The sequence below is a fragment of the Cornus florida genome, unplaced genomic scaffold (genome assembly GCF_030987335.1).
Source record: "Cornus florida cultivar Cherokee Brave unplaced genomic scaffold, ASM3098733v1 CherokeeBrave_3.0.0_Hap2_Chr09, whole genome shotgun sequence".
Lineage (NCBI taxonomy): Eukaryota > Viridiplantae > Streptophyta > Magnoliopsida > Cornales > Cornaceae > Cornus > Cornus florida.
In genome coordinates, this window is record NW_026775579.1 from 56,954,676 (window position 1) to 56,978,812 (window position 24,137).

Below are 24,137 nucleotides of genomic sequence, written 5' to 3' on the forward strand. Positions count from 1 at the left end.
TAATCAGAAGCTAGAGCATATCCTGGTTGGCTCATAATGACAACTATTTACTGTTTTTATTAGATTATATTTGTTAGTTGTATCTGTTATAATTTTGCTTTACTCTGTGTTGAGTTCTTTGCTTAAGCAAAGATAGTTATGAATTATAGTTAATTGAATTGTGTATGCATCAGTGTATCCTGTTCTTGGAAAGATAATCCCTATTTTTCATGTAATTTTACTTTTCACATTGTTTAAATATGCAGGTTAATGAAGCAGTTGTCACTGGGTGGCTCTTCTTTCGTTATTTAGTTATTGGAGGTACCAGCCGGATGACTTAAATTGTTTCCTGCACTATGTATTGTGATCACTAGTACTGATTTGTTTTGATCTCATGGTCGAAATTGAAAAATGCACCCTACAGCATGATCAACTTGACATGGAATGTATAAGGTTTTACCTTGTTATGCTTGAATTGAACTTCTCTGTCAGAGAGACGTGCGGTCACTTTTTCCTTGTCTACTTTGTTTTTAATTATCATCTACTTTGCTGTGTTTTTTGGTGATGAACCCTCATCAAATTATTTTTCTTGTTGACGATTTATGCTGTTGGTGGTAAAGAGTTAAACAGTATACCAGAAGTAGGATGGGATAACGATTGGCATCACTTACCTCTGAATATTTAACTTCTACCATTTGATGTTACTTCAATTGCTGCCATTTGGATATTTTAACCATGGTAGTTTCTTTTAAGTGTTCATTTAATTCCTATTTCTTGTCTTTAATTTAATTTTATGATCAATTGATGCTAGCATATCAATTCCAAGGGTTTCTGGTTAGTTTCACAGTTTATTTGTCTTAAAAGAATAGTTGTGAGAAATTTGGTCAATAGTACACGTTTAATGTTCATGTTGCTGCAAATGTCAGTACAAGTGTGCATTGTCTTCTGATTTTTTATTTTTTATAGTATGTTTGAGGTGTATGACTGCAGTTTTTGGTTGATGCAGCTTATGTTGGACTTGCAACTATTGCGGGGTTCATATGGTGGTTTATTTACTCTGATAGTGGGCCTAAAATACCATACAGTGAATTGGTAAGTTTATATTAACTTAGAATTATTTTTTACAAATGTATTATAGTTTTCTTAGAATGCTTAAAATTAGAAATTCAGATTCTCTATTTCATATGATTTTTAAAGTAACTGAAAGTTAAAGTTATTACTTATGGCATGTCTACATGCTCGAATGAAATTAATAAATTTGAGAACTAGTTTTTTTTTTACTACGTTTCCTTGTTTTTGGCATTATATTTACTCCATGGCCTAGGCACTGCATCATCAATTTTATTTATTTTTTATTGGAGCCAAATTTTTTGAATGACCTTTATAGAACCAAATGGATAGCGAAGAATTCAATTCACTTAGGTTACTATTTTGGGTCAAAATTATTCAATATTATCAGTAACCAGATAATATGGCAAAATCAGAAATCTGCTGTTTCTTTTTGGAAAGATTGCTAAAAGTTTAATAATGTGGTTCAATGATGAGTGTTGAATATATTGTAACTGATCTGTATTGGCAATTTATGACACTATAGAATTTTACTTGAGTGTAGAAACTGTTTAGGTATGTCCTTGAATTTTCTTTTTGAACACTAATTCTTTGTTTCTTATTATTTCAGATGAATTTTGACAGTTGTTCAACACGGGAAACTACTTATCCATGTAGTGTATTCAACGACCGGCATCCATCAACTGTGTCAATGACAGTGCTTGTTGTAGTAGAGATGTTCAATGCCTTGAATAATCTCAGTGAAAATCAATCCCTTCTGTGAGTACCTTAAATCTAAAATCCATTCCAAATTGGTTTTCTCTCTCTCTGCTCCTGGTCAATTTATTCGAATGGTGAATGAATGTATGAAATATACGAACATGATAATAGCAAGTTTCAAGTATTTCCATCTTCCTACTGAAGTGCTATATGAATTTGGACTGAATACAACTAGTTTTCTTCAATGCAATGACTATACAACAGATTAATCTATTGAATCTGTCTCACCTCTTATCTTTTATAATCTGTTTTTGGCTCTTTGAATGTAAAATCAGTAAAAGTGGGTAACAACTTTAAGGAAATGAAGTGTTATTGTTGTGGTTCTGGAGTGCACTTCTTTAGAATCTTTGGAAGTACCAAATTTCTGCCGCTGAACCCTGGCAATTCACTTTAATCCACAATTCTGGCACTTACAGTGACCTTAATTTGCCTCCTAAGTACCCGTACTTGACTCGTAATGACAAAGCTTGATGTTTTAGAAATGTAGAAACCCAGTAGAAAATATTGAATTCGAGACATTCTTCGATATTGCGGAGCCTTATGTTAAAAAACACATGCGTGACTTCACTTATTTGTATTAACTATGTTTTATTGTTTCAAGCTACTAGCACCGATTCTAGTTAATGGTCTTCTGTTTATATTTGACTATCAACAATAGATTTATGCTCTTTGTTGTTTCTACATGTCTGGTGGGAACAGGGAAGAACAATAATTGCATAACCACTGACCACTTTCTTGCGCTTGATTTGTAGTGCCATCCCTCCCTGGAGTAATTTGTGGCTTGTTGCTTCAATCATTCTGACTATGTTTCTTCACATACTTATTTTGTATGTGCAACCACTCTCCATTCTTTTCTCTGTAAGTAGTTTCTCTTTTTACCGTCTATTTAGCTCGACTTTTTTTCACATACTCTGATTTGTCATTCCTTCCCTGAGGAAATTCATATAAAAATTTGATTTCTGCAATGCAGGTGACACCATTATCTTGGGCTGAGTGGACTGTTGTCCTTTATCTTTCATTTCCTGTAAGTATTTTGGTCATCATATTACTTATTCTTGGATCTTCTTGTTCCTTTGTCTTTTTTTAATATAAGCAATGAAATCTTTTATACTGAAAACGCCTATTACCATGGGACTTCTGGAGTAATATGTGCTTTTAATACAGTATGACATACGTAAACAAGTGTATGATTGAACCTCTTTACATTTTACTGGATTGGTCGGAATGTGGTAAAGCTGACAGCCATCTTCTTGTTCCATTTTCTTTGCTTTTGGTTCTTCAGAATAGCTGATAGGCAGCTATATTGATATCTAAGTTGAAAATTTTCCGATATACCTTGCAATTGAAAAATCTTAATTTGCATTTTGTATTAGATCGTTAATGGGGGGTAATAAATTGCATCCACCTCTTAATCAAGCAGCCATGTGGAAATCATGAAATAAATGCTTTCGCAACTAAATCTATGAGGTCTTTATCGTACTCTTAACTAATTTTGTAATTAAAAGTTTTAATTTTCCCTATTAATCACATGTGGAAACCTCAGTTTGATATTTGACAATCAATTATCTTTTTTTTTTTTTTTTTTTTTTTTTTTTTTTTTTTTTCTCCCTATTATTTGTTTTTTATGTGTAAAGTGTAAAGCCTTGTTCTCAAGGAGAGAATTGATATTCAACAGGTCTATTACTCTTTTATTAAATTGCATCATCGATGCTTTTCTTGTGATCATGTCTATTGCTCTTTTATAAAATTGCATCATCGATGCTTTTCTTGTGATTAGCCGCAAAATCTGTAAGGATCTTATCCAATAGTTTGTGGTTTTAAAAAATATTTAGAATGTAGTTGAACAAAAGTTTCTCCATAGGCATGGACCAATCGATTTCAAAACAACTTCAAGGATATTTTCAACGGATAGTATCAACTCTTGAAGAACTCTTTACTCTTTTCTAGAATAATAGACGATGTTGTGGTATATGTAGACTGTGTGTTGCTTGTATTTTATTCCTTTAGTGGATATAACACAATGCATCACTTCTGAGTTTTATATTTTGAGTTCCAATTCTTTCCACGGTACTATTGATAATTTCTCTTGGTGTAGGTAATAATAATTGATGAAATACTGAAGTTCTTTTCAAGGAGTTCTAGTGGTAATGTTCATTCTAAAATTTCCTTTTTTGTTTATTCATTTATTTTTTTCTTCTATTAATTTGTTTGTTCTATTTGTATTCTTTTTTGTTCCTGTGATCTAGGTTTAAGATTCAATTTTAGATTCAGAAGAGCTGATTTACTTCCTAAGAGGGAATTGCGCGATAAGTGACAAGGGAGACTTGTGTGAACTAAATATTTCATTGGCAATGGTTTCTTCCAAAGGAGAATGGGTCATGCTTGTGGCCTTTTGTTATTGAAATGGATTACGAAGCACCAGTTGGTGATCCTGCCTTTCTCTTCTGCTTTCTGCGTTGCAAATGCCGAAGAAGTTTTCCTGTACAAGTTCTGACTATCCTAATCTGCCGGCATTTTATCCAAACTTGTCTGTCGAGGTGCTAATTTAATGTTGTAACAAATAGAAATGATGAAGCCCTGTTGATTAGGGATTTTATACAAAAAATCTGTTATCTTTGACCACAAGTTTATAGAAAATTGAAGTGTTTGGCTGCAAAGACATCTGTGCTCGGCTCACATACTATTCATCTACAAAAAACTAATTGATTTGTTGGAATTATTGAGAGCACTCGCACTTTTAATTATCCGGAGAATGTTGTTTTTGTAATTATACTGAGGTTATTTCAATCTAAACATGTTTGGTTTTGTGCTCCTCATTTCGTTCTGTACTAATCAGAGACCTAAGAATAACTCGGAAAAAGCGAGTGTTCTTTATCTACATAAACCTGTAATGAATCGAACCTTCCCTGAGAACTCTCGAGTGTGACGTTTCTTTTTCAGTCTCTTGTTAATCTGTTACAATTATTCTAGTGTTGGATGTTAAAATAGGTGTCCTAATTTGTTGCCTTGTCATTTTCATGATCTTGATTTTCCTGTCTCCAAGGAAAGGAAGTCCTCTCCCTTGTGAAAAAAAGTCGTTTGCAGTTTCAGTTGATTAGGACATTATCCTAGGTGGTATGATCTCTCTCTTTGGAGGTTAAGTGTTCAAGTCCCAAGCGTATGTGCGTTTTTTTTAACTCAACTTCCGAGTTCGAGAAAAAGAAACGTGTTCTTGAACTCAACTTACGAGTTAGAGAAAAAGAAACGTGTTTGTAAAAATAGAAATGCATATAACAAAACTAGTTTCCTCATGTTGAGACTTAAAGAGTTCATTCTCTCTTCGTATTGATGCTGAACATTTTCGTGATATAGTGATAAACTTTTTTATTAAGTGGATCGTTTCTTTGGCATTATTGTCATCAATCTAATAATTAGAAAGCCAACATACAACAATTTATAGTATGATAAGCCAATGGAACAAGTGATGTATGTAATTTTGTACCCTAAAAGGGGAATGTGGGGAAGGTGAGGGTTCTGATCTTCGTAGAGACAAATGTATTTTTACTTTATAGACCTAATTATAATAAAGTGTTCATGGAAATTAATCAATTTCTATGATTTGTTGTACATTAATTTGAATAAACTCAATTTTGTTTTCAGTAGCATCCAGGAGAGTTTTGCTAATTTTTAAATCATTTTTTTTTTTTTTTTTTTTTTTTTTTTTTCATGGTGATCTCAATGCAAAAGCACTAGTGGGTTTCAAGTATTTGTTTTATTTGTAAATTATTCACAAACAAAATATAAGAGTGTATGTCCACTCTACTTTTTCATGCCTTTGAAGTGTCAATTTATACATAAACAGCTCACTGAACCAACAGATAAGCAAAGAAAATATATATGCATTTCCTTAATTCATACAACATCACACTTGAACCATACCTTCAAACAAAAAATTTAAAAAAAAAAAAAAAAAAAAATGAAACAATCAATTTGTGTACATTGAGAGAGTATAATTTAACTCCCCTTTCTGCATTATCTCCACACAAATTTCATCCAACCCTAGAAAACAACACTTCTTATGCTAACAGCATGGCTTCTGCTTCTTGGATACATCAAATTTGCCTTCACACCAAAACTGTAATCTTCACTGAAATCACAAGGGCTGTCCTCATCAATCCTCCCCATCCCAACACTGCAGCTCCTCGGCACCACCGTCGACGACGTCTTCGTCGGCTGCCTCATCTGTCTCTGCATATACTTATTGTCCATGTCAACCCTATCCCCCATGCTCTTTGTAGAGCTAGCTCTGTTGAGCTCCCTGAGATCATCGCTGTCGTTGGACCTCGACGAGTTGACACTGAAGCTCTTGGGCAAGGAGGAAACTTGCGCAGCCGGACCGCCCATCATGTTGCCGTAGCTGACCTTTTCGGCACAATCTGTCAAGCTTCGGACGTAGAAATCCTTTGCTTTGCTCAAAACCCTAATGGGTATTGTAATGAAGCGCATGAACTTGTTTTGGTTGTTTGCTTTGCTCCTCATTTTTGCTCTTGTATTCGCTGTGTGTAATAGTATCACTGTTTTGGATGAATGAATTTGTGAGAGAAAATTTTCAGACAATTTTAGAGAGAGAAAGTGAGGAGAGAGAGTTTTGGATTGGGATGGAGATGGAAATGGAGATGGAGGTTTTTATAGAGTTGACATAGAAGCGATTATTTGAATGAGTACAAGTTTGAACAGAAGGTACGTGTGGACTTATTCAGAGCACACCATAATAGAAAAAGCATGAGAGATAAGATCAAATTGGGTGGTAGAGTGTACTGTATTGGTATTATTGTAAATTTGTTATAATAATGAGACAGTTGGCCAAAATTGAAAATTTGAGTTGACTACTTCTGATGTTTCAATGTCTGACTTTTTTTTTATGACTGTAGTTGTTACTATGTCAAATTAACGTACAAAATCATGTGCTATTAAACATTAGTCGTACATTCTTTAATGTTTTGCCACCAACAAATGGCAATAAACATGCCACTGTTGCATTTCAAGGTATAACTTTAAAATTTGACTTTTCATAGCAAGTACTCGTAGTACTCTATGGAATATCCATTTTTTTATTTTTGACTATTCTAAAATAATTGTTTCATTCAAAATTTAATGTATAATTTTTTTTTTAGTTAATTTCACTCAGACCCCCTGAGGTTAGGTCATATTTTACCTAGATGAGGATTTAGTTTTTAGTTTGTACTCATATTTGAATTAGTGACTTAACATTTCACTTACACCCCAAATGTCAATTTTTTGTGGGGTCATAGTTGTTAAATGACTATGTTGCCCATTGACCTCATATTGATTATTTTTGTGACTAAACTACCCTCAACACACCTTTCCTCTTCTTCCTCCTTTCAGACAACCATCCCAATTTAACCCAAACCAAGCTGTCACCGAGTTCTTTGACTCGTAAGGACTTCATCTTCGACGGCGATCGAAGAACGACATCATCGTGGAGGGATTTTGAGAGAGAGGTGTTGCCTAAGTATTGACTCTAGAGGGGGGGGGGGGTGAATAGAGTCTATGGAAAACAATGGCCAATTTTCGGATTTGCAAATTCTACTTAACACCCTTTAACAATTATGCAATAATCAAGATATGGACATAAGCAACTAATAGCATAAATGTAAAGGAGATAAGGGAAGAGAGATTGCAAACATTCACACGGCGATTTTAGCGAGGTTCAGAAACTCCTACTCCTCAGCTTAAGATCCCTCTTGAGACTTCCCAATCCACTATGTCACCTCCTTACGGGTGGAGAGCAAACCTTTACATGAAACAACTCCTTGCTTCACTTTGCTAAGAGACAACCTCTCTTAGTCTTCCTTTGGGCAACACCAACTCTTACAAATATAAAGCTAGCTTGCTTCTTCTTCTTTGGGCCACACCAGCCTTTACAAATTGATGATCAAATTTGTTGCATATAAGTATATCTCTCAAAAATTGATATACAAATCAAAGCTCACAACTTTCAGCTCACTATAGAGTATATATATGAATGGATTGAAGTTTAATACTCTATGAATGATATGGGATGAGAGAGTATGATATAAAATGAAGAACAAAAGCTCTTTGGATGCTATATAATGTTTCTCAATGGTAGCAACAACAAATCCCGAAGTCCCCAACTCTATTTATAGAATTCTGATGTAGCTATTCAAAAATATAGCTGTTGTGCATGGAGTTCAAGGCAAAATAGCCGTTCAGATTCAGATATGGGCAAGGTTCGGTCGACTGAAATGAAACACCCTTGTGTTTCGGTCGTCCGAAATGGTTTTAAGTTTGGTCATCATCTGTGATACCCCTAGGATCTGAGACACGGGTTGATCAGGGTCAGGCCCAAACCCGAGGGAATATCAAACAATTTAAGTATTTTAAAGCGAACACAGATGACAAAATGAAATAATAAAGATAGAATAAAACTGAAAGAAACATTAATTATAACCCTCCATGCATAACTAAAATAATAAAACTCCAATCCTCCCAAAACCTCAAGGTTACAACTTGGGAATCCACTGGTGAACCCCTAACCAAAAGTTCAACTGAAACTGAAAATTTAAAATAGAAAATACTAGAAACATCGAGAAAATCCTACGTAATCAGATGAATGTGAGACTGTCATTGACAAGCACAATCAAGCTCTAAGGCTGGAACCGTCCTGTACCTGAAAAGAATAATAAAGGAGTGGGTCATACCCACGAGCAAGTTCTAATCTAACTGCAATCCATACAATGACCCGATACGCAGATACACCCTAGACACCTCACCATATCTATCTAGTCCATACGTATAAATATATCCACACTAAGGGACATTCACCAGTCTATAATAGGGGTCTCAACCTGAATAGAAGGCAACATGCGAATACGCACCCAAAGGTGGGTATGAGTACCTAGACCTAACAGGGTACACCTCAACCTATTATAACCAGCTACGCATCCACTGCATATACGCACCCTAACCAACGAGTCTGAGACTCAAGCTCAGCTCGTGGTACCATAAACATATATATAAAATCCATCCATACCCAGGGTATGTAGTTCAAATGCTTAATAAACTGACATACAACAAACCAACTGGTTAGTCATTCAACTTATTCAGTTGATGTGACTTAACCTTCGTCTATTAATCCAGAAAGCCACTCAACTTAGTTGCAGTTGACATGTCTTAACCAAAATTAGGATTCAATATTTATAAATCCATTCCTTAAATCCGTTAGGTTTGGTTTAGGTGTTTGGAGCTAAACCGTCACTAGTATGTCACCGTCCCATACCGGTGCATACAATCCTCCATATCCAGGTAAATTACAATGTATACATAATGAACAAGTAATTTACAGTTCAACCACCATCCAAATAATTGCAGAAAAATATTTAAGATTTCAGCAATTTAAATCCCAAAATTAAACCATGTAATTGCAGGAAACAGTTTAATAGTTTACACAACTGGAATCCAAAGCATGCATAGACCCAATCCAATATATCAATGACTCTATCATGCATTTAGAACAAATTCTATAATCCTATTATAGTCTAACAAATTGCTAAATTAACCTAAACAATTTATTTCGTCCCATCCGATAACAGTGTATTAAGTCATACGCTTTTATACTGTTTTATCCTTTATCTTAGAGACTTAAACCATGCATCAACTAATTTAATCACACTTAGAATCAAGTAATTAGATCCTCTGAAAAGTCCCCACAATCCATTAGAAACATCCCAAGGCTCAAACAGTGTCCAAACTACCAAACAGTGCCTTAAAATTAAAAAAAAAAAAAAAAAAATTAATCGTATATTGCAAAAGGGAGCCTGCTCCAAATTTTGGGAGCAGGCTCTTTCAGCCTATAGCCGGCTCTAGGAGTCCTTAGAGCCGGCTCTACTTGTTGTTGGAGCCGGCTCCCACATCCATGGAGTCGGCTCTCACCTCCTTTGAGAGCCTCTGTCCCCGTTGCTTCGTTTTAGTCCGTCTGCTCCCTCTCTAATCAATTCCTACAACTCTGTTGGTTTCTATAATAGATTTTAAGCATCTTATTAACACCCATGAGCATCCCAAAGGTTTGATAACAACCATTAGAATCAATTACAGAGGTTAAATTGGCTACCGAACTAACACGCGTTAGGAACAAATCTGCAACTATTTTGCAATAACAGTTCTAGTCCAACCCCTCTGTTCCTCTTCGCTACTGATCTTAAGAGTCCTATAACACCCCATAATCATCCCCATGATTTATTTACAGAGGTTAAAAACAATTACAGAAACTAAAATTGCTAACAACAAAACATGCTTTAACAGAGAACTGAAACAAGACTTGCAAGCATTAACAGAATTTATTTTAACACGCAAAGATCATCAATATTTTATATGGTAAGCATTTAAGTTCTGTTTTAATAATTAATTAAACCCTAGAGATTATCTAGGTGCACATTAGACAAGCCAGATAGAAGGAGGAAGAGAAGAACTTGCCTGTAGTTTTAGACTCAAAACTTGTCGTCGTCGTCCTAACTTCCGGCAACCACAGACTACCTTCTAGCCTCCTCTGGTTCTAGTCTAATCCACCAAAATCCTCCCTTGGTACTCACTGTTCTTCTCCTTGACGATTCTTACAGTGCCTCCGTTCACAACCCTCTGTCCTAAGAACTTACTTCACGTTTATGTAATCTGAATTATGATTGTAAACCCTAGGCTAAAGCATAATGGTTATATTTATAGGTTTAACTCTAAAACCCTAATCCTTGTAATTTTAGAGGCAGAGCCCTAATCTTAATCCTAGTCGGCCCATAAACAAAACCTATGATTAAATTCTATGTTGATGCCCAAAAGAAACTGTGAGTCAATTAATGTATTTAAAAACTCATGTAACTTAATTTTAACATTACAAGAATTATAGTAAGTTAATTAACTAAGTTTAAAACAGTGAATTGCAAATAATACAATTAATAATTTACGAAAATAGACACAACAATTAAGAATTTAAATAAACCAAATAATGCACATAAAACTAATTTAATTCAAATTTCAAATAACCAATTAAACAAATGAAAAACAATAAAATAAATAAAAATGCAATAAAGACAATAAAATAAATAAAAGTGCAATACAATAAATATTAAAAATGCCGAGACTATCCTTTTAAAATTAGGGGTATTACATTCTTCCCCCCTAACAAAAGGAATTTTGTCCTCGGAATTCGCTCTTACCTTCTTCCAATATTTCAGGAAATTGCGAGCGAATGACATCTTCCCGTTCCCAAATAGACTTAGCCTCATTGTGATGACTCCACTGCACACGAACCAAAGGGATAACCTTATTGCGAAGGATTTGATCCCGACGGTCAACAATACGACATGGTGGCTCCAAATAAGTCGCATCCAGCTACAACTCAATCTCCCCAACATCGATATGCTGATACCGATCCTCATTTCGCAGAAATTTTCGTAACATGGACACATGGAATACGTTGTGTACGCGGTCCAAATTATCCGGCAGTGCCAACCGATAAGCAACAGCTCCAACTCGATCCATAATCATGAATGGATGGACAAACAGTGGAGACAACTTCCCTTTCTTCCCAAAGCGCATAACACCCTTCACAGGAGATACTTTGAGAAGAACCTGATCCCCAACCCGAAACTCCAAAGCATGAGTGCGACGATCCGCATAGCTCTTCTGCCTACTTTGGGCAGTACGCATGCGATCTCGTATAAGAGCTATCTTCTCAGAAGTATCCTTGATGAACTCAGGACCCAATAATCGGCTCTCGCCAACCTCCATCCAACAAACAGGCGATCGACACGGTCGGCCGTATAACGCCTCAAAAGGTGCCATCCCAATAGTCTTCTGGAAACTATTGTTATAAGCAAACTCCATAAGTGGCAAATAATCCTCCCAGTATCCCTTGAAGTCAAGAACACATGACCGTAGCATGTCTTCCATGATCTGATTAACCCTCTCAGTCTGTCCATCAGTCTGAGGATGATAGGCAGTGCTAAGGTGCAATTCCGTACCCAAAGCCAGCTGAAAACTCTTCCAAAAGCCAGACACAAAGCTCGAATCCCTGTCCGATATAATAGACAATGGAATGCCGTGCAACTTCACAATCTCTGAGATGTAAAGCCTTGCTAACTGCTCCGAAGTGAAATCAGTGCAAATAGGCAAGAAATGAGCTGACTTGGTCAACCTATCCACAATGACCCATATGGAATTATGCTCCTTGAAAGAATTTGGCAACCCTTCCACAAAATCCATAGATATGCTCTCTCATTTCCACTCCGGAAATGGTAGTGGCTGTAGAGCTCCTGGCGGCCTCTGATGATCAATCATAACCATTTGACAAGTACTACACTGAGAAACAAAAAGAGCAATGTCCCTTTTCATACCTGCTCACCAAAACTGCCGCTTTATATCTTGATACATCTTATCGCCTCCTGGATGAACAGAGAACTCAGAGTTGTGAGTCTCAGTCATCACATCCTTCCTTAAACCATCAGCAGAAGGTACTACTAAACGCCCCTTGTACCTCAAACCTCCGCCAGCCCCAACATAGTAAAATGGAACCTCTCCAGAAGCTATCTCTGCAACCTTGTCAATGCACTGCTGATCTGTACGTTGTGCTTGTAAAACCTTGCGAATGATTGAAGGTGTAACCACCATGCAAGCCATAAAAGCATCCGATAACTCATCCACACTCTTCAAAGCATTCCACTCAGTAGTGAATAGAGCAGAAAGAATACCAACAGGTCGGCGACTGAATGCATCCGCCATCACATTTGCTTTCCCTGGATGGTACTGTATAGAAAAATGATAGTCTTTTACAAACTCCAACCATCTGCGCTGTCTCATATTCAGCTCCCACTGAGTGAACAAGTACTGCAGACTCTTGTGATCACTGAATAATCTGAAGGACTCACCCAACAGATAATGCCTCCAAATACGCAAGGCAAAGACCACTGCTGCTAACTCCAAATCATGTGTTGGATAATTAAGCTCATGAGGTTTAAGTTTTCGAGATCCAAAAGAAATCGGTCGCTCCTCCTGCATCAATACACATCCAAGACCCTGCAATGAAGCATCCGTGTAAACAAGATACTCTATCCTGCTCTGCGGAGTAACCAGAACCGGTGCAGAAGTCAGCTTCCTTTTCAGCTCATCAAAAGCTCGCTGCCAGTGTTCATCCCACACGAACTGTACACCCTTCTTGGTCAGATGAGTAAGTGGTCCTGCTATCTTGGAGAACCCCTGGATGAATCTCTTGTAATATCCTGCCAGACCGAGAAAACTCCGAATCTCAGTAGGTGATGTAGGCTGTCCCCACTCAACCACCACTGAAACCTTGGCCGGATCCACTGCTATCCCCTTTTCTGACACCACGTGACCCAGAAATTTCACCTCCCGCTGCCAAAATTCACACTTCTTGAACTTGGCATATAACTGGTGCTCACGAAGCGTCTGCAAGACTATGCGAAGATGTCTAGCATGATCGTCCTCCGACCGAGAATAGATCAAGATGTCATCAATAAAGACAATAACATATTGATCCAAATAAGCCCGGAAGATTCTATTCATTAAGTCTATGAACACTGCAGGTGCATTAGTCGTCCCAAACGGCATAACACGAAACTCATAAGAACCATATCTCGTGAGAAATGCTGTTTTAGGAATATCCTGCTCCCTAACCCTCAGCTGATGATACCCAGAACGCAGATCAATCTTGGAGAAGTATGTGGCTCCCCTTAACTGATCAAACAAGTCATCAATCCTGGGCAAAGGATACTTGTTACGAATCGTAACCTTGTTCAACTCCCTATAATCTATACACAGACGAAGCGAACCATCCTTCTTCTTCACAAACAGAACCAGTGCTCCCCAAGGTGATGTACTCCTACGAATAAAATCCTGGCTGAGTAACTGCTGAATCTGATCCCTCAGTTCTCTCATCTCTACCGGTGCCATCCTATAGGGTGCCCTAGCAATAGGCGCAGTGCCTGGAGCTAAGTCTATCACAAAATCGATCTCGCGACTAGGTGGTAATCCTGGAATCTCCTGAAATACATCCGTGAAATCCTGTACAATCGGTATGTTATCCAATGACACAGTAATCCCCTCCTCCTTTTCCTCCTCCACGTGGAACAAATAGGTGCTACCGCCCCCTTTAGAACGTGGCATAGCTACTACATACATATCCTGACCAGGTATGGTAAATATAATAGATCTATCAAAACAATCAACTTGGGCATGGTAGTGAGACAACCAATCCATCCCAAGTATCACATCATAAGTGTGCATGTCCAGGACCAGTAGATTGGCTAGAAATCTGAGTCTGCCAATATCTAATGTCACAGGCCCATCACTCTCATGTAATATAGCTGTATCACCCAATGGTGTAGAAATACCCTGAGGTCTAGTGCATACCCTCGTCCTCATCCCAGATAAAGTAACAAAAGTCTTAGCTACAAATAAGTGTGTAGCACCCGTATCAAATAAAACACGTCCATATAAACCATGAATAGGAAACTTACCCTCAATAGTCTGAGGTGCCTGAACATCCTGTGGCATGGGGTTATACACCTTGCCATAGTGCAACTGCTGTGGTGCCTGTCCCTGAGTCTGCGGTGGTGCTGGTAAAGCCAGATGTGTCTGTCCCTGAATCCGTGGAACCTGTGGAGCTGGTAAAGGTACTGGCGCCCTCTGTCCCTGCTGCACATACTGTCCCTGTCATTGTCCTGCTTTAGAACACTGCCTGGTGGTATGACCATACTCTCCACAAGTGTAACAACTACCCTAAAAAGTACCAAATGGCCTCCTCTGTCGGTTAGCCTGTGGCTGACCCTGTCCTGCCTGTGGTCCCCCATTCTGTTGCCTCTGAATAGGTGCCCCATTCCGGTGAGCATCTGAACCACCCTTGTGCTTCTTCCAAGGCTGTTGTTCCTGGAACTTGCCTTTGTCATTCTACCGGTGACCATTGCCATTCCCTTTTTCAGCTGACTGATTAGTAGAATCTTTCTCACCCCGCTTCTCACCACGAGCCTATCTGATGTCCACAGTCAACTGATACTGTTGTAGAGCGGCGTCTACCACCTGAGCATAGGTAGTATAGGCTGGACTACCTATAATAGCTCTCTTAATAGACCACATCAGTCCCTTAACGAAACTGTTGCACTTCTTCTCCTCTGTATTCACCTCCTCCGGTGCAAAGAGAGACAAGCGTGTGAACTGCTGCTCATACTCCGCCACTGTCATGTTTCCCTACTGCAGATTTAGAAACTCAGTCTTCATAGCTGCCCTGACTGCATAGGGAAAATATTTCTCGTCAAAGCGAGCACTGAACTCATCATAAGACAATGTCATCCTCTCCTCTGGGGTGGTAACTGACTCCCACCACTGTAATGCATCCCCAACTAGCTTGAAAGTAGCAAGCATCTGCTTCTGAACCTCCGTGCACTGAACCAAATGAAGATGATGCTCAATGTCCTGTTTCCACTGGTGAGCTGCTCTCGCATCAGTGGAGCCTGAGAACACAGGTGGACTCCCCTTTGTGAAAGAGCTCCTAGCCTTTCCCCAAGAATCCGTCTGAACCACTGGTGCTGGTACAGGTGCCTGCTGAACCTGTGGTTGGTTCCGGAGTGCAGTTGTTACCCCAGCCTCTATAGCCCGAGCAACAAGGTCATTGAGGTGTGGAGGAATCTCTAGATCTCTGACCCGACCCTGAGCTTGTTGAACTTCCTCCTACTCCTCCTGAAACCCTGGCATTTGCTGCTCTTCTTCCATTTGTCGACGTTGTAGACGTTTCTGCTGTCTACGTGCCGCTCTCCTCTATCGACTGTTCATGTTCTGTCCTCTTCCAGTGTTAACCATGCTGTTAATATAGAAAGACAGACATCAGTACGAGTTTAAACGAACCGTAAAAGAATTCAACGAATCCTAAACATAAGCTCTATATAAAAAAACGCTACGCGGAAATCTTAATACGAAACGTCCTAGAGACACTTGAACCAGGAGTGCTCTGATACCAACTGTGATACCCCTCGGATCCGAGACACGGGTTGATCAGGCCCAGGCCCAAACCCAAGGGAATATCAAACACTTTAAGTATTTTAAAATAAACACAGATGACAAAATGAAATAATAAAGATGGAATAAAACTGAAAGAAACATTAATTATAACCCTCCATGCATAACTGAAATAATAAAACTCCAATCCTCCCAAAACCTCAAGGTTACAACTTGGGAAGGACCCCTAACCAAAAGTTCAACTGAAACTGAAAATTTAAAATAGAAAATACTAGAAACATCGAGGAAATCCTACGTAATCAGATGAATGTGAGACTGTCCTTGACAAGCACGATCAAGCTCTAAGGCCGGAACCGTCCTGTACCTGAAAAGAATAATAAAAGAGTGGGTCATACCCACGAGCAAGTTCTAATCTAACTGCAATCCATACAATGACCCGATACGCAGATACACCCTAGACACCTCACCATATCTATCTAGTCCATACGTATAAATATATCCACACTAAGGGACATTCACCAGTCTATAATAGGGGTCTTAACCTGAATAGAAGGCAACATGCGAATACGCACCCAAAGGTGGGCATGAGTACCTAGACCTAACAGGGTACACCTCAACCTATTATAACCAGCTACGCATCCACCGCATATACGCACCCTAACCAACGAGTCTGAGACTCAAGCTCAGCTCGTGGTACCATAAACATATATATAAAATCCATCCAAACCCAGGGTATGTAGTTCAAATGTTTAATAAACTGACATACAACAAACCAACTGGTTAGTCATTCAACTTATTCAGTTGATGTGACTTAACCTCCGTCCATTAATCCAGAAAGCCACTCAACTTAGTTGCAGTTGACATGTCTTAACCAAAATTAGGATTCAATATTTATAAATCCATTCCTTAAATCCGTTAGGTTTGGTTTAGGTGTTTGGAGCTAAACCGTCACCAGTATGTCACCGTCCCATACCGGTGCATACAATCTTCCATATCCAGGTAAATTACAATGTATACATAATGAACAAGTAATTTACAGTTCAACCACCATCCAAATAATTGCAGAAAAATATTTAAGATTTCAGCAATTTAAATCCCAAAATTAAACCATGTAATTGCAGGAAACAGTTTAATAGTTTACACAACTGGCATCCAAAGCATGCATAGACCCAATCCAATATATCAATGACTCTATCATGCATTTAGAACAAATTCTATAATCCTATTATAGTCCAACAAATTGCTAAATTAACCTAAACAATTTATTTCGTCCCATCCGATAACAGTGTACTAAGTCATACGCTTTTATACCGTTTTATCCTTTATCTTAGAGACTTAAACCATGCATCAACTAGTTTAATCACACTTAGAATCAAGTAATTAGATCCTCTGAAAAGTCCCCACAATCCATTAGAAACATCCCAAGGCTCAAACAGTTTCCAAACTACCAAACAGTGCCTTAAAACTAAAAAAAAATAAAATTAATCGTATATTCCAAAAGGGAGGCTGCTCCAAATTTTGGGAGTAGGCTCTTTCAGCCTACAGCCGGCTCTAGGAGTCCTTAGAGCCGGCTCTACTTGTTGTTGGAGCCGGCTCCCACATCCATGGAGCCGGCTCTCACCTCCTTTGAGAGCCTCTGTCCCCGTTGCTTCGTTTCAGTCCGTCTGCTCCCTCTCTGATCAATTCCTACCACTCTGTTGGTTTCTATAATAGATTTTAAGCATCTTATTAACACCCATGAGCATCCCAAAGGTTTGATAACAACCATTAGAATCAATTACAGAGGTTAAATTGGCTACCGAACTAACACGCGTTAGGAACAAATCTGTAACTATTTTGCAATAACAGTTCTAGTCCAACCCCTCTGTTCCTCTTCGCTACTGATCTTAAGAGTCCTATAACACCCCATAATCATCCCCATGATTTATTTATAGAGGTTAAAAACAATTACAGAAACTAAAATTGCTAACAACAAAACATGCTTTAACAGAGAATTGCAACAAGACTTACAAGCATTAACAAAATTTATTTTAACACGCAAAGATCATCAATATTTTATATGGTAAGCATTTAAGTTTTGTTTTAATAATTAATTAAACCCTAGAGATTATCTAGGTGCACAGAACACAAGCCAGATGGAAGGAGGAAGAGAAGAACTTGACTGTAGTTTTAGACTCAAAACTTGTCGCCGTCATCCTAACTTTCGGCAATCACAGACTACCTTCTAGCCTCCTCTGGTTCTAGTCTAATCCACCAAAATCCTCCCTTGGAACTCACTGTTCTTCTCCTTGACGATTCTTATAGTACCTCCGTTCACAACCCTCTGTGCTAAGAACTTACTTCACGTTTATGTAATCTGAATTATGATTGTAAACCCTAGGCTAAAGCATAATGGTTGTATTTATAGGTTTAACTCTAAAACCCTAATCCTTGTAATTTTAGAGGCAAAGCCCTAATCTTAATCCAAGTCGGCCCATAAACAAAACATATGATTAAATTCTATGTTGATGCCCAAAAGAAACTGTGAGTCAATTAATGTATTTAAAAACTCACGTAGCTTAATTTTAATTTTACAAGAATTATAGTAAGTTAATTACCTAAGTTTAAAACAGTGAACTGCAAATAATACAATTAATAATTTACGAAAATAGACACAACAATTAAGAATTTAAATAAACCAAATAATGCACATAAAACCAATTTAATTCAAATTTCAAATAACCAATTAAACAAATGAAAAATAATAAAATAAATAAAAATGCAATAAAGACAATAAAATAAATAAAAGTGCAATACAATAAATATTAAAAATGCCGAGACTATCCTTTTAAAATTAGGGGTATTACATCATCCTCTTAGTACTCTTGGTTCGGTAAACTGAAGTAAAACCCTTTTTTGTTTCGGTAGACCGAAATGGTTCAGGTTGGCCATGATTCCTTATTTCGGTAGACCGAAATATAATGGTCCTGAATTTCAGTAGACCGAAATAAACCTGCTGCCTCATGAATTGTTCTAAGTTAACAGATTAGACAGTGCTCTACAAAACATCTGCACAGAACTTATTTCCATTGAACTTTACTTTAATTTATATGTCCATTTACTTTAAGTTTACAATGTAAATAAGGAAGTACCCCCCATTTGGATTCAATAAAAAATACTAAAAAATTGAAATCCAACTAAATCAAAATGTAGAAATTCAGTTTTAGTACAAATTTGGATTTCCGACAGTTTTGATAAAATTGAATTCTTATGTAGGCCAATGTAGACTTGGTCAAAAATTCTGATAAAATCTGTTTAGGCTAGTTTAAGTATAAATAGTTAAAAACCGGGAAAAATTATTTTGAAATAATCAATATTTCAAAAATCCATTTTTCACACTTAACTAAAAATACAAATTTTCATGACGCGCATTCTGGGGTCCTAATGTCCGTTACTAACTCATGGTAATGAAGGCTTCTCATGCCTTAATTGTTGACCAATATGAATTATATGATTGATGTGCATGGTCTTAACATTTCTAGCACAAGTGATGAGTTCTTTCAAAGCTTATGCAAGCTTAAAGTAACTCACTCTTTAGCAATGACTTCATATGTAATATATGAATGAATTGCATAGTCTATTGCTAATAGATATAAGAGCATATGAATGATGATATGATATGCATGGTCCTATATAGATGAGCTTCAAATGGATTCATAAATACTTTGACATTGAATCCTAAACACTCACCATCCTATCTACCATTTTCTTCAAGATTTGTCCATGATCTTTAGGCTTTGAGGTTCCTTTCTTTGAGTTGCTTTCTTGCTCATTGTAGTCCAAGCTATCTTTAGATGGACTTTGCATTTGCTTATTTGCAACTTCATGTCTTCTTTGTATCCATTGCTTTCCTTGATATGACCTTGAATAATGGAATACTCGGAATGATCTTTCGTGCTTATTGAGGTCATCCTTTGAATGTGAATAATCTATAACACTCAATGTTAATATTAGTTCTTAAACACCATTAATGGTTTTTTATTATCAAAACTTGTAGATTGTACTTGGATGAAATCATTAAGGTCAACAAGAGGGTTAGGAGGTGAATCGAAGAGATCGGGTGTTGGACCTTAAGGTCGTCGTCGGTTGGGAGGCAAATCGGAGAGGGTCGGGAGGTCAGTGGTTGAGAGGTTTCTGAGATCAGACGGCTGATGAATTGGAGCCAATGAGGAAACACAGTGCTGAATTGGGGCCAATGAACTCTCACCGCTCTATCACCGAGAAGAAGCACAGTGTCGGAAAGACCCATCCAAAATCTTCGCCGAAGAATTCATCGTTGCCACGACAAAGCAATTTTAGATCAGAATTTCAGAATCGCCTTGTCTTCACCGTTGATGTTGCGTCGCTGGGGAGTCTATCACCGTTGTGACTCGGTGGCCGGTGAAGAAGCAGAGAAACAATATGGATCACAATTTGTAGAGAGTTGTGCGAATCTCTGTCACTAATCCTGACGCCACAGACTCCTCTTGAGATCGACGTCGGCTTAGTTAGTGGTTGAGAGGGTTGGGAGATCGGGTGTTGGTGTCGCCGCCGCTTACACCCCTTGAGATCAACATCGGCTGAGTTGGTGTCTCTGCCTCATCATCGATTTGGCCAACCTTGTTGGCTACCCGGCTCTGTTTTGTATGTGTGTATATATCTATATACATATTTGTATGTAATTTTTTGGTGTATATCTATACATATATAAACTATTTCTTGTGTTGTTGATCTTGTGTGTATATCTATACATATATAAACTGATACAAGTTGTCTGCAAATAGATTGTTAGTAAATGATTTTTAATTTTTTTTCTCTAAACAACTGTATTAACATTGTTACACTTGTTAGAACAGTAGAGAAAATGGGAGAATAGAAAAATAGAGTAACTAAATAACAAGCACAGAACAAAGCTCAAGCGAAATAGTGATCAAAACAGCTTGGAATGGCAGTAAGGTAAAGAACTGTGTGCCTTATTGGGTATAATTGCAGAGATTGAAGAGAATGAAGGCTTGCATGAGTGGGGTGAGGCAATGGTGGGTGTTTGTGCGTGTGATGTCATTTGCTGGGTGTGAGATGTAGAGGGGTAGTTTTGTCTTTTAAAATTATGTATATTTTTGTATTAAATTATATTAAAAAATTTAAGGGTAAAAGAGTCAATTCACATATGACAGAGTCCAAAAATCAAATTGGGGTGTAAGTGAAAGTTAAAAACCAAATCTTTATCTAGGTGAAATATGACCTAACCTCAGGGGGTTTGAGTGAAATTAACCTTTTTTTTTTAAGGGTTAATTACACTAAACTTTCTTGAATTTTGAGCTAATTGTAATAAACTCCCATAAATTAAAAATAATTCCCTAAACTATCAAAAAAGTAAAATAACCTTTTGACCCTTAAATTTACAACGTCGTTTGTAATGATATTCAACTCATGCGGCTGATATGGCAAATAAAACCCCAATAGCCAATCAAAAAGTGACACCTCATCATAATCTTATAACATATAAGGTTGATTTCTCGCACCAAACATTCCCTAATTTGGGTTTCTTTCTTTCTCGATTTCTTAGCAAACAATCCCAAATTGGGAGTTTCTTTCGAGCTAAAGTTCAATTTTCAAGCTCATTGAGTAAATGAGCCAAGCTTGAGTAACACTGAGCTCAGCTCGTCAAGATCATGAGCAAGTCTGTTAACACAAAGGTCCATTTGTATTTTGTCATTTTATATTTTTAAACAGTTTAGCCCATGTGAGTATAAATTTAGCCCAACTTGCAACATTTGATTAATGAGGTCCAAAGAGTATAATTCATTAGCCCATCATCTAAATAAGGATTCATCTCAACCATTATTTTTTATTTCATTAATCGCTGTTTTACTAATGCTAAGAAAGAGAGAATTAATTCTAGAACTAGAAATCAACAACGACTGCCTCTTCAGCTCCACCGTATGATCCATCAGCAACCATCCATGACACAACTCTTTCTTTCTCTTTTAATCGATCAACTCCACTCCATGAATCCGCCAGCAACCTTGCACAACACAACTCTCTATGTCTTTCTCTTTCTAATGGATATTAAAATTAAGTGGTGCAAAATATCTGTAGATTAAGTCAATAGAACCTAGTTTGATTTCATCTTGAAATTTTATTCTTTATTGAGTGGATAAAACTTGAACATGTGTTTTGTATTTTATTTATTTATTTTTTCTTATCAGAGATGGAGATTGGAGTTCATGGATTTCCTGATTAGGTGATAATTGATATGTAACTGAGCCGAGCCAAACCGTGCCGAGCTTGAGCTTGTGAAAACTTTAATGAGAACTTGAACTCGGGTAGGCCAAGCGAGCCTAAGCCCGAGCACCTCTCAAAAGATAACGAGCCGAACTCAAACAACCCAAAACTTGACTCGACTCGATTCATTTGCGGTCCTAATTGAAACCTCTCAAACTACCTTTGTAAAGGGTAGAAGAATCACAAACTCAGTCCTCCTTGCTCAAGACCTCTAATTTACTAAGTTGTGCCATTTAGAAATCAATAAGGCTTTTGATCATGTTTGTTGGGGTTCATCATTGACTCCATGTTTATTCGATCTTGGTTATCTTTAAAACTTGTCTTTTGGATCCAAACATTCATTACCACTCCCTCATTCACTATCTCAGATAATGGACAATTTCATTTGTTTTTCAAAAGAGTTAAAGGGTAGAGACAGGGTAACCTTTTTTTATTGTTCTTGTTTGTTATTGCAATTGAGGTTCTCTTTGGTATCATCAACAAAATTATTGCTCAACCATCTTCCTTCGAGTTCTAATGGAGGTGCAAACAGGAAATAATCACCCACATCTCCTTTATAAATGATTTAGTCATATTTTGTCATGGTGACATTGTTTTAGTTTCCATCCTAAAAACTACATTTGATCACTTCTCCACCCTCTAAGGTCTCTCAATCAACCTCTTAAAGAATTGAGTCTTCTCATCATTAAAAGCTCTACAAAAGACCTCATCACTTAGTTTCTTGGTATTAGGAAGGTCAGTTTGCCTATTAAGCACCTAAGTGTGCCATTTATATCCACAATCCTTAAAACAAATCATTGTAAATGCCTTCTTGACAATATAACCTCCAAAATATACCATTCGTCATCCAAAAATATCTTATATGCAGGGAGGTTGTAGCTAATAAGGTAAGTTTTTATCTTTACTTAACTCTATTAGTCTAGCATATTCATTCTTCCAAAAGAATTCATCACAGAACTTTAACTCCATCTTAAGAAGGTTCTATTGGTCCGGTAGTGATCAGATGAAAAAGTCGGGCAAAGGTTGCTTGAAACCTTATTTATAGGCCCAAAACGGCTAGAGAGTTGGGCTTTACTGTGACATTTCTCAATTTTTCATTTTTTTCCACTATTTTTCGAATTTTCAGATTATTTTATTTTATCACCTTGTTTTAAGTACCACACACCAGTTAGCGTGCCACGAAGGTTCTAAGCGTGGTTTGGGGCATTTCATTGGGTTTAGAACTCTTAGAAATACACTTCGTGTATTTTTTCCACTTTTTGAATTTTCGGGCTGGGAGGTCCAGTGTGGGTCCCATGCCCGGACTTTTCATGCTTGGGGGATATTTTTGGTCGATATGCATCTCATATTTATTATATGATGTATAATTATGTGGTTATGTGTTTAGATGTGTATTTATAACTTGTTGTATCGTTATAGGCAAAGTGGGGAATTTTAAACATTGTGGCTAAAGGTGGGACCAAAGTTAACTAAGACATTATACATAAGCCACATATTGTACCATTTTTGGCCCATTTATTCCTCCACCAGCCGAGCTCCTCCTTCCTCTCTCTCTAGAAACTTCTTTCTCCCTCTAAGATCTTAAGACTTAAGCCTTTATTTTATATATCTCTTTTAAGATTTGAACTTTGCCATTAAAGACAAAGTTAACGAGCTCAACGAGGGCTACATTTTGATCGAAGCCAATTTTCATTTGGTGGACTTTGGAGTTTCAAATTTTAGGGGAATTTTGAAGTTTTTCTCTTTATTTTGAGGTAGGGATTTCTAAAGACCATATTATTTGATTTTAGTGAATTATTCTCTTTGTATTTGTACTATGGCATGTAAAATTGTGAATATTGCTTATTGCTAATTAATATCATAGTCATTTTGGGTCTCTGCTGGGGCTGCCTTCCAATCTCATCAATGCCACCTTCTGATCTGCATCACCACATTTGAAGTGTGTAGTTTTATTTATCTCCTTATATTTGTACTATGGCATGTAAAATTGT

General features: G+C 37.3%; 2 protein-coding genes across 3 annotated transcripts in view; one reads left to right on the plus strand and one right to left on the minus strand.

The window, feature by feature from the left end:
* Window positions 1–4,622, plus strand: part of LOC132274030 (calcium-transporting ATPase 3, endoplasmic reticulum-type) — a 68,146-nt gene extending 63,524 nt beyond the window's left edge. For both annotated transcript variants that reach the window (XM_059775174.1, XM_059775175.1), the window contains 7 exons: window positions 246–300; window positions 986–1,071; window positions 1,658–1,806; window positions 2,559–2,664; window positions 2,777–2,830; window positions 3,902–3,950; window positions 4,053–4,622. In XM_059775174.1, coding sequence (XP_059631157.1) covers window positions 246–300; window positions 986–1,071; window positions 1,658–1,806; window positions 2,559–2,664; window positions 2,777–2,830; window positions 3,902–3,950; window positions 4,053–4,120 — 567 coding nt within the window. In that variant the 3' untranslated portion in view covers window positions 4,121–4,622. The remainder of the gene's footprint in view (window positions 1–245; window positions 301–985; window positions 1,072–1,657; window positions 1,807–2,558; window positions 2,665–2,776; window positions 2,831–3,901; window positions 3,951–4,052) is intronic.
* A 1,042-nt stretch (window positions 4,623–5,664) lies between these two features.
* LOC132274031 (uncharacterized) lies at window positions 5,665–6,536 on the minus strand. The gene has a single exon (XM_059775176.1). It carries the CDS (start codon window positions 6,322–6,324, stop codon window positions 5,845–5,847), a length of 480 nt encoding a protein of 159 aa, XP_059631159.1. The 5' UTR covers window positions 6,325–6,536; the 3' UTR covers window positions 5,665–5,844.
* Window positions 6,537–24,137: the final 17,601 nt, after the last annotated feature.

Excerpts from the sequence above, each read along its gene's own strand:
- LOC132274031 (XM_059775176.1), bottom strand. The coding sequence starts at position 6,324 with ATGAGGAGCAAAGCAAACAACCAAAACAAGTTCATGCGCTTCATTACA.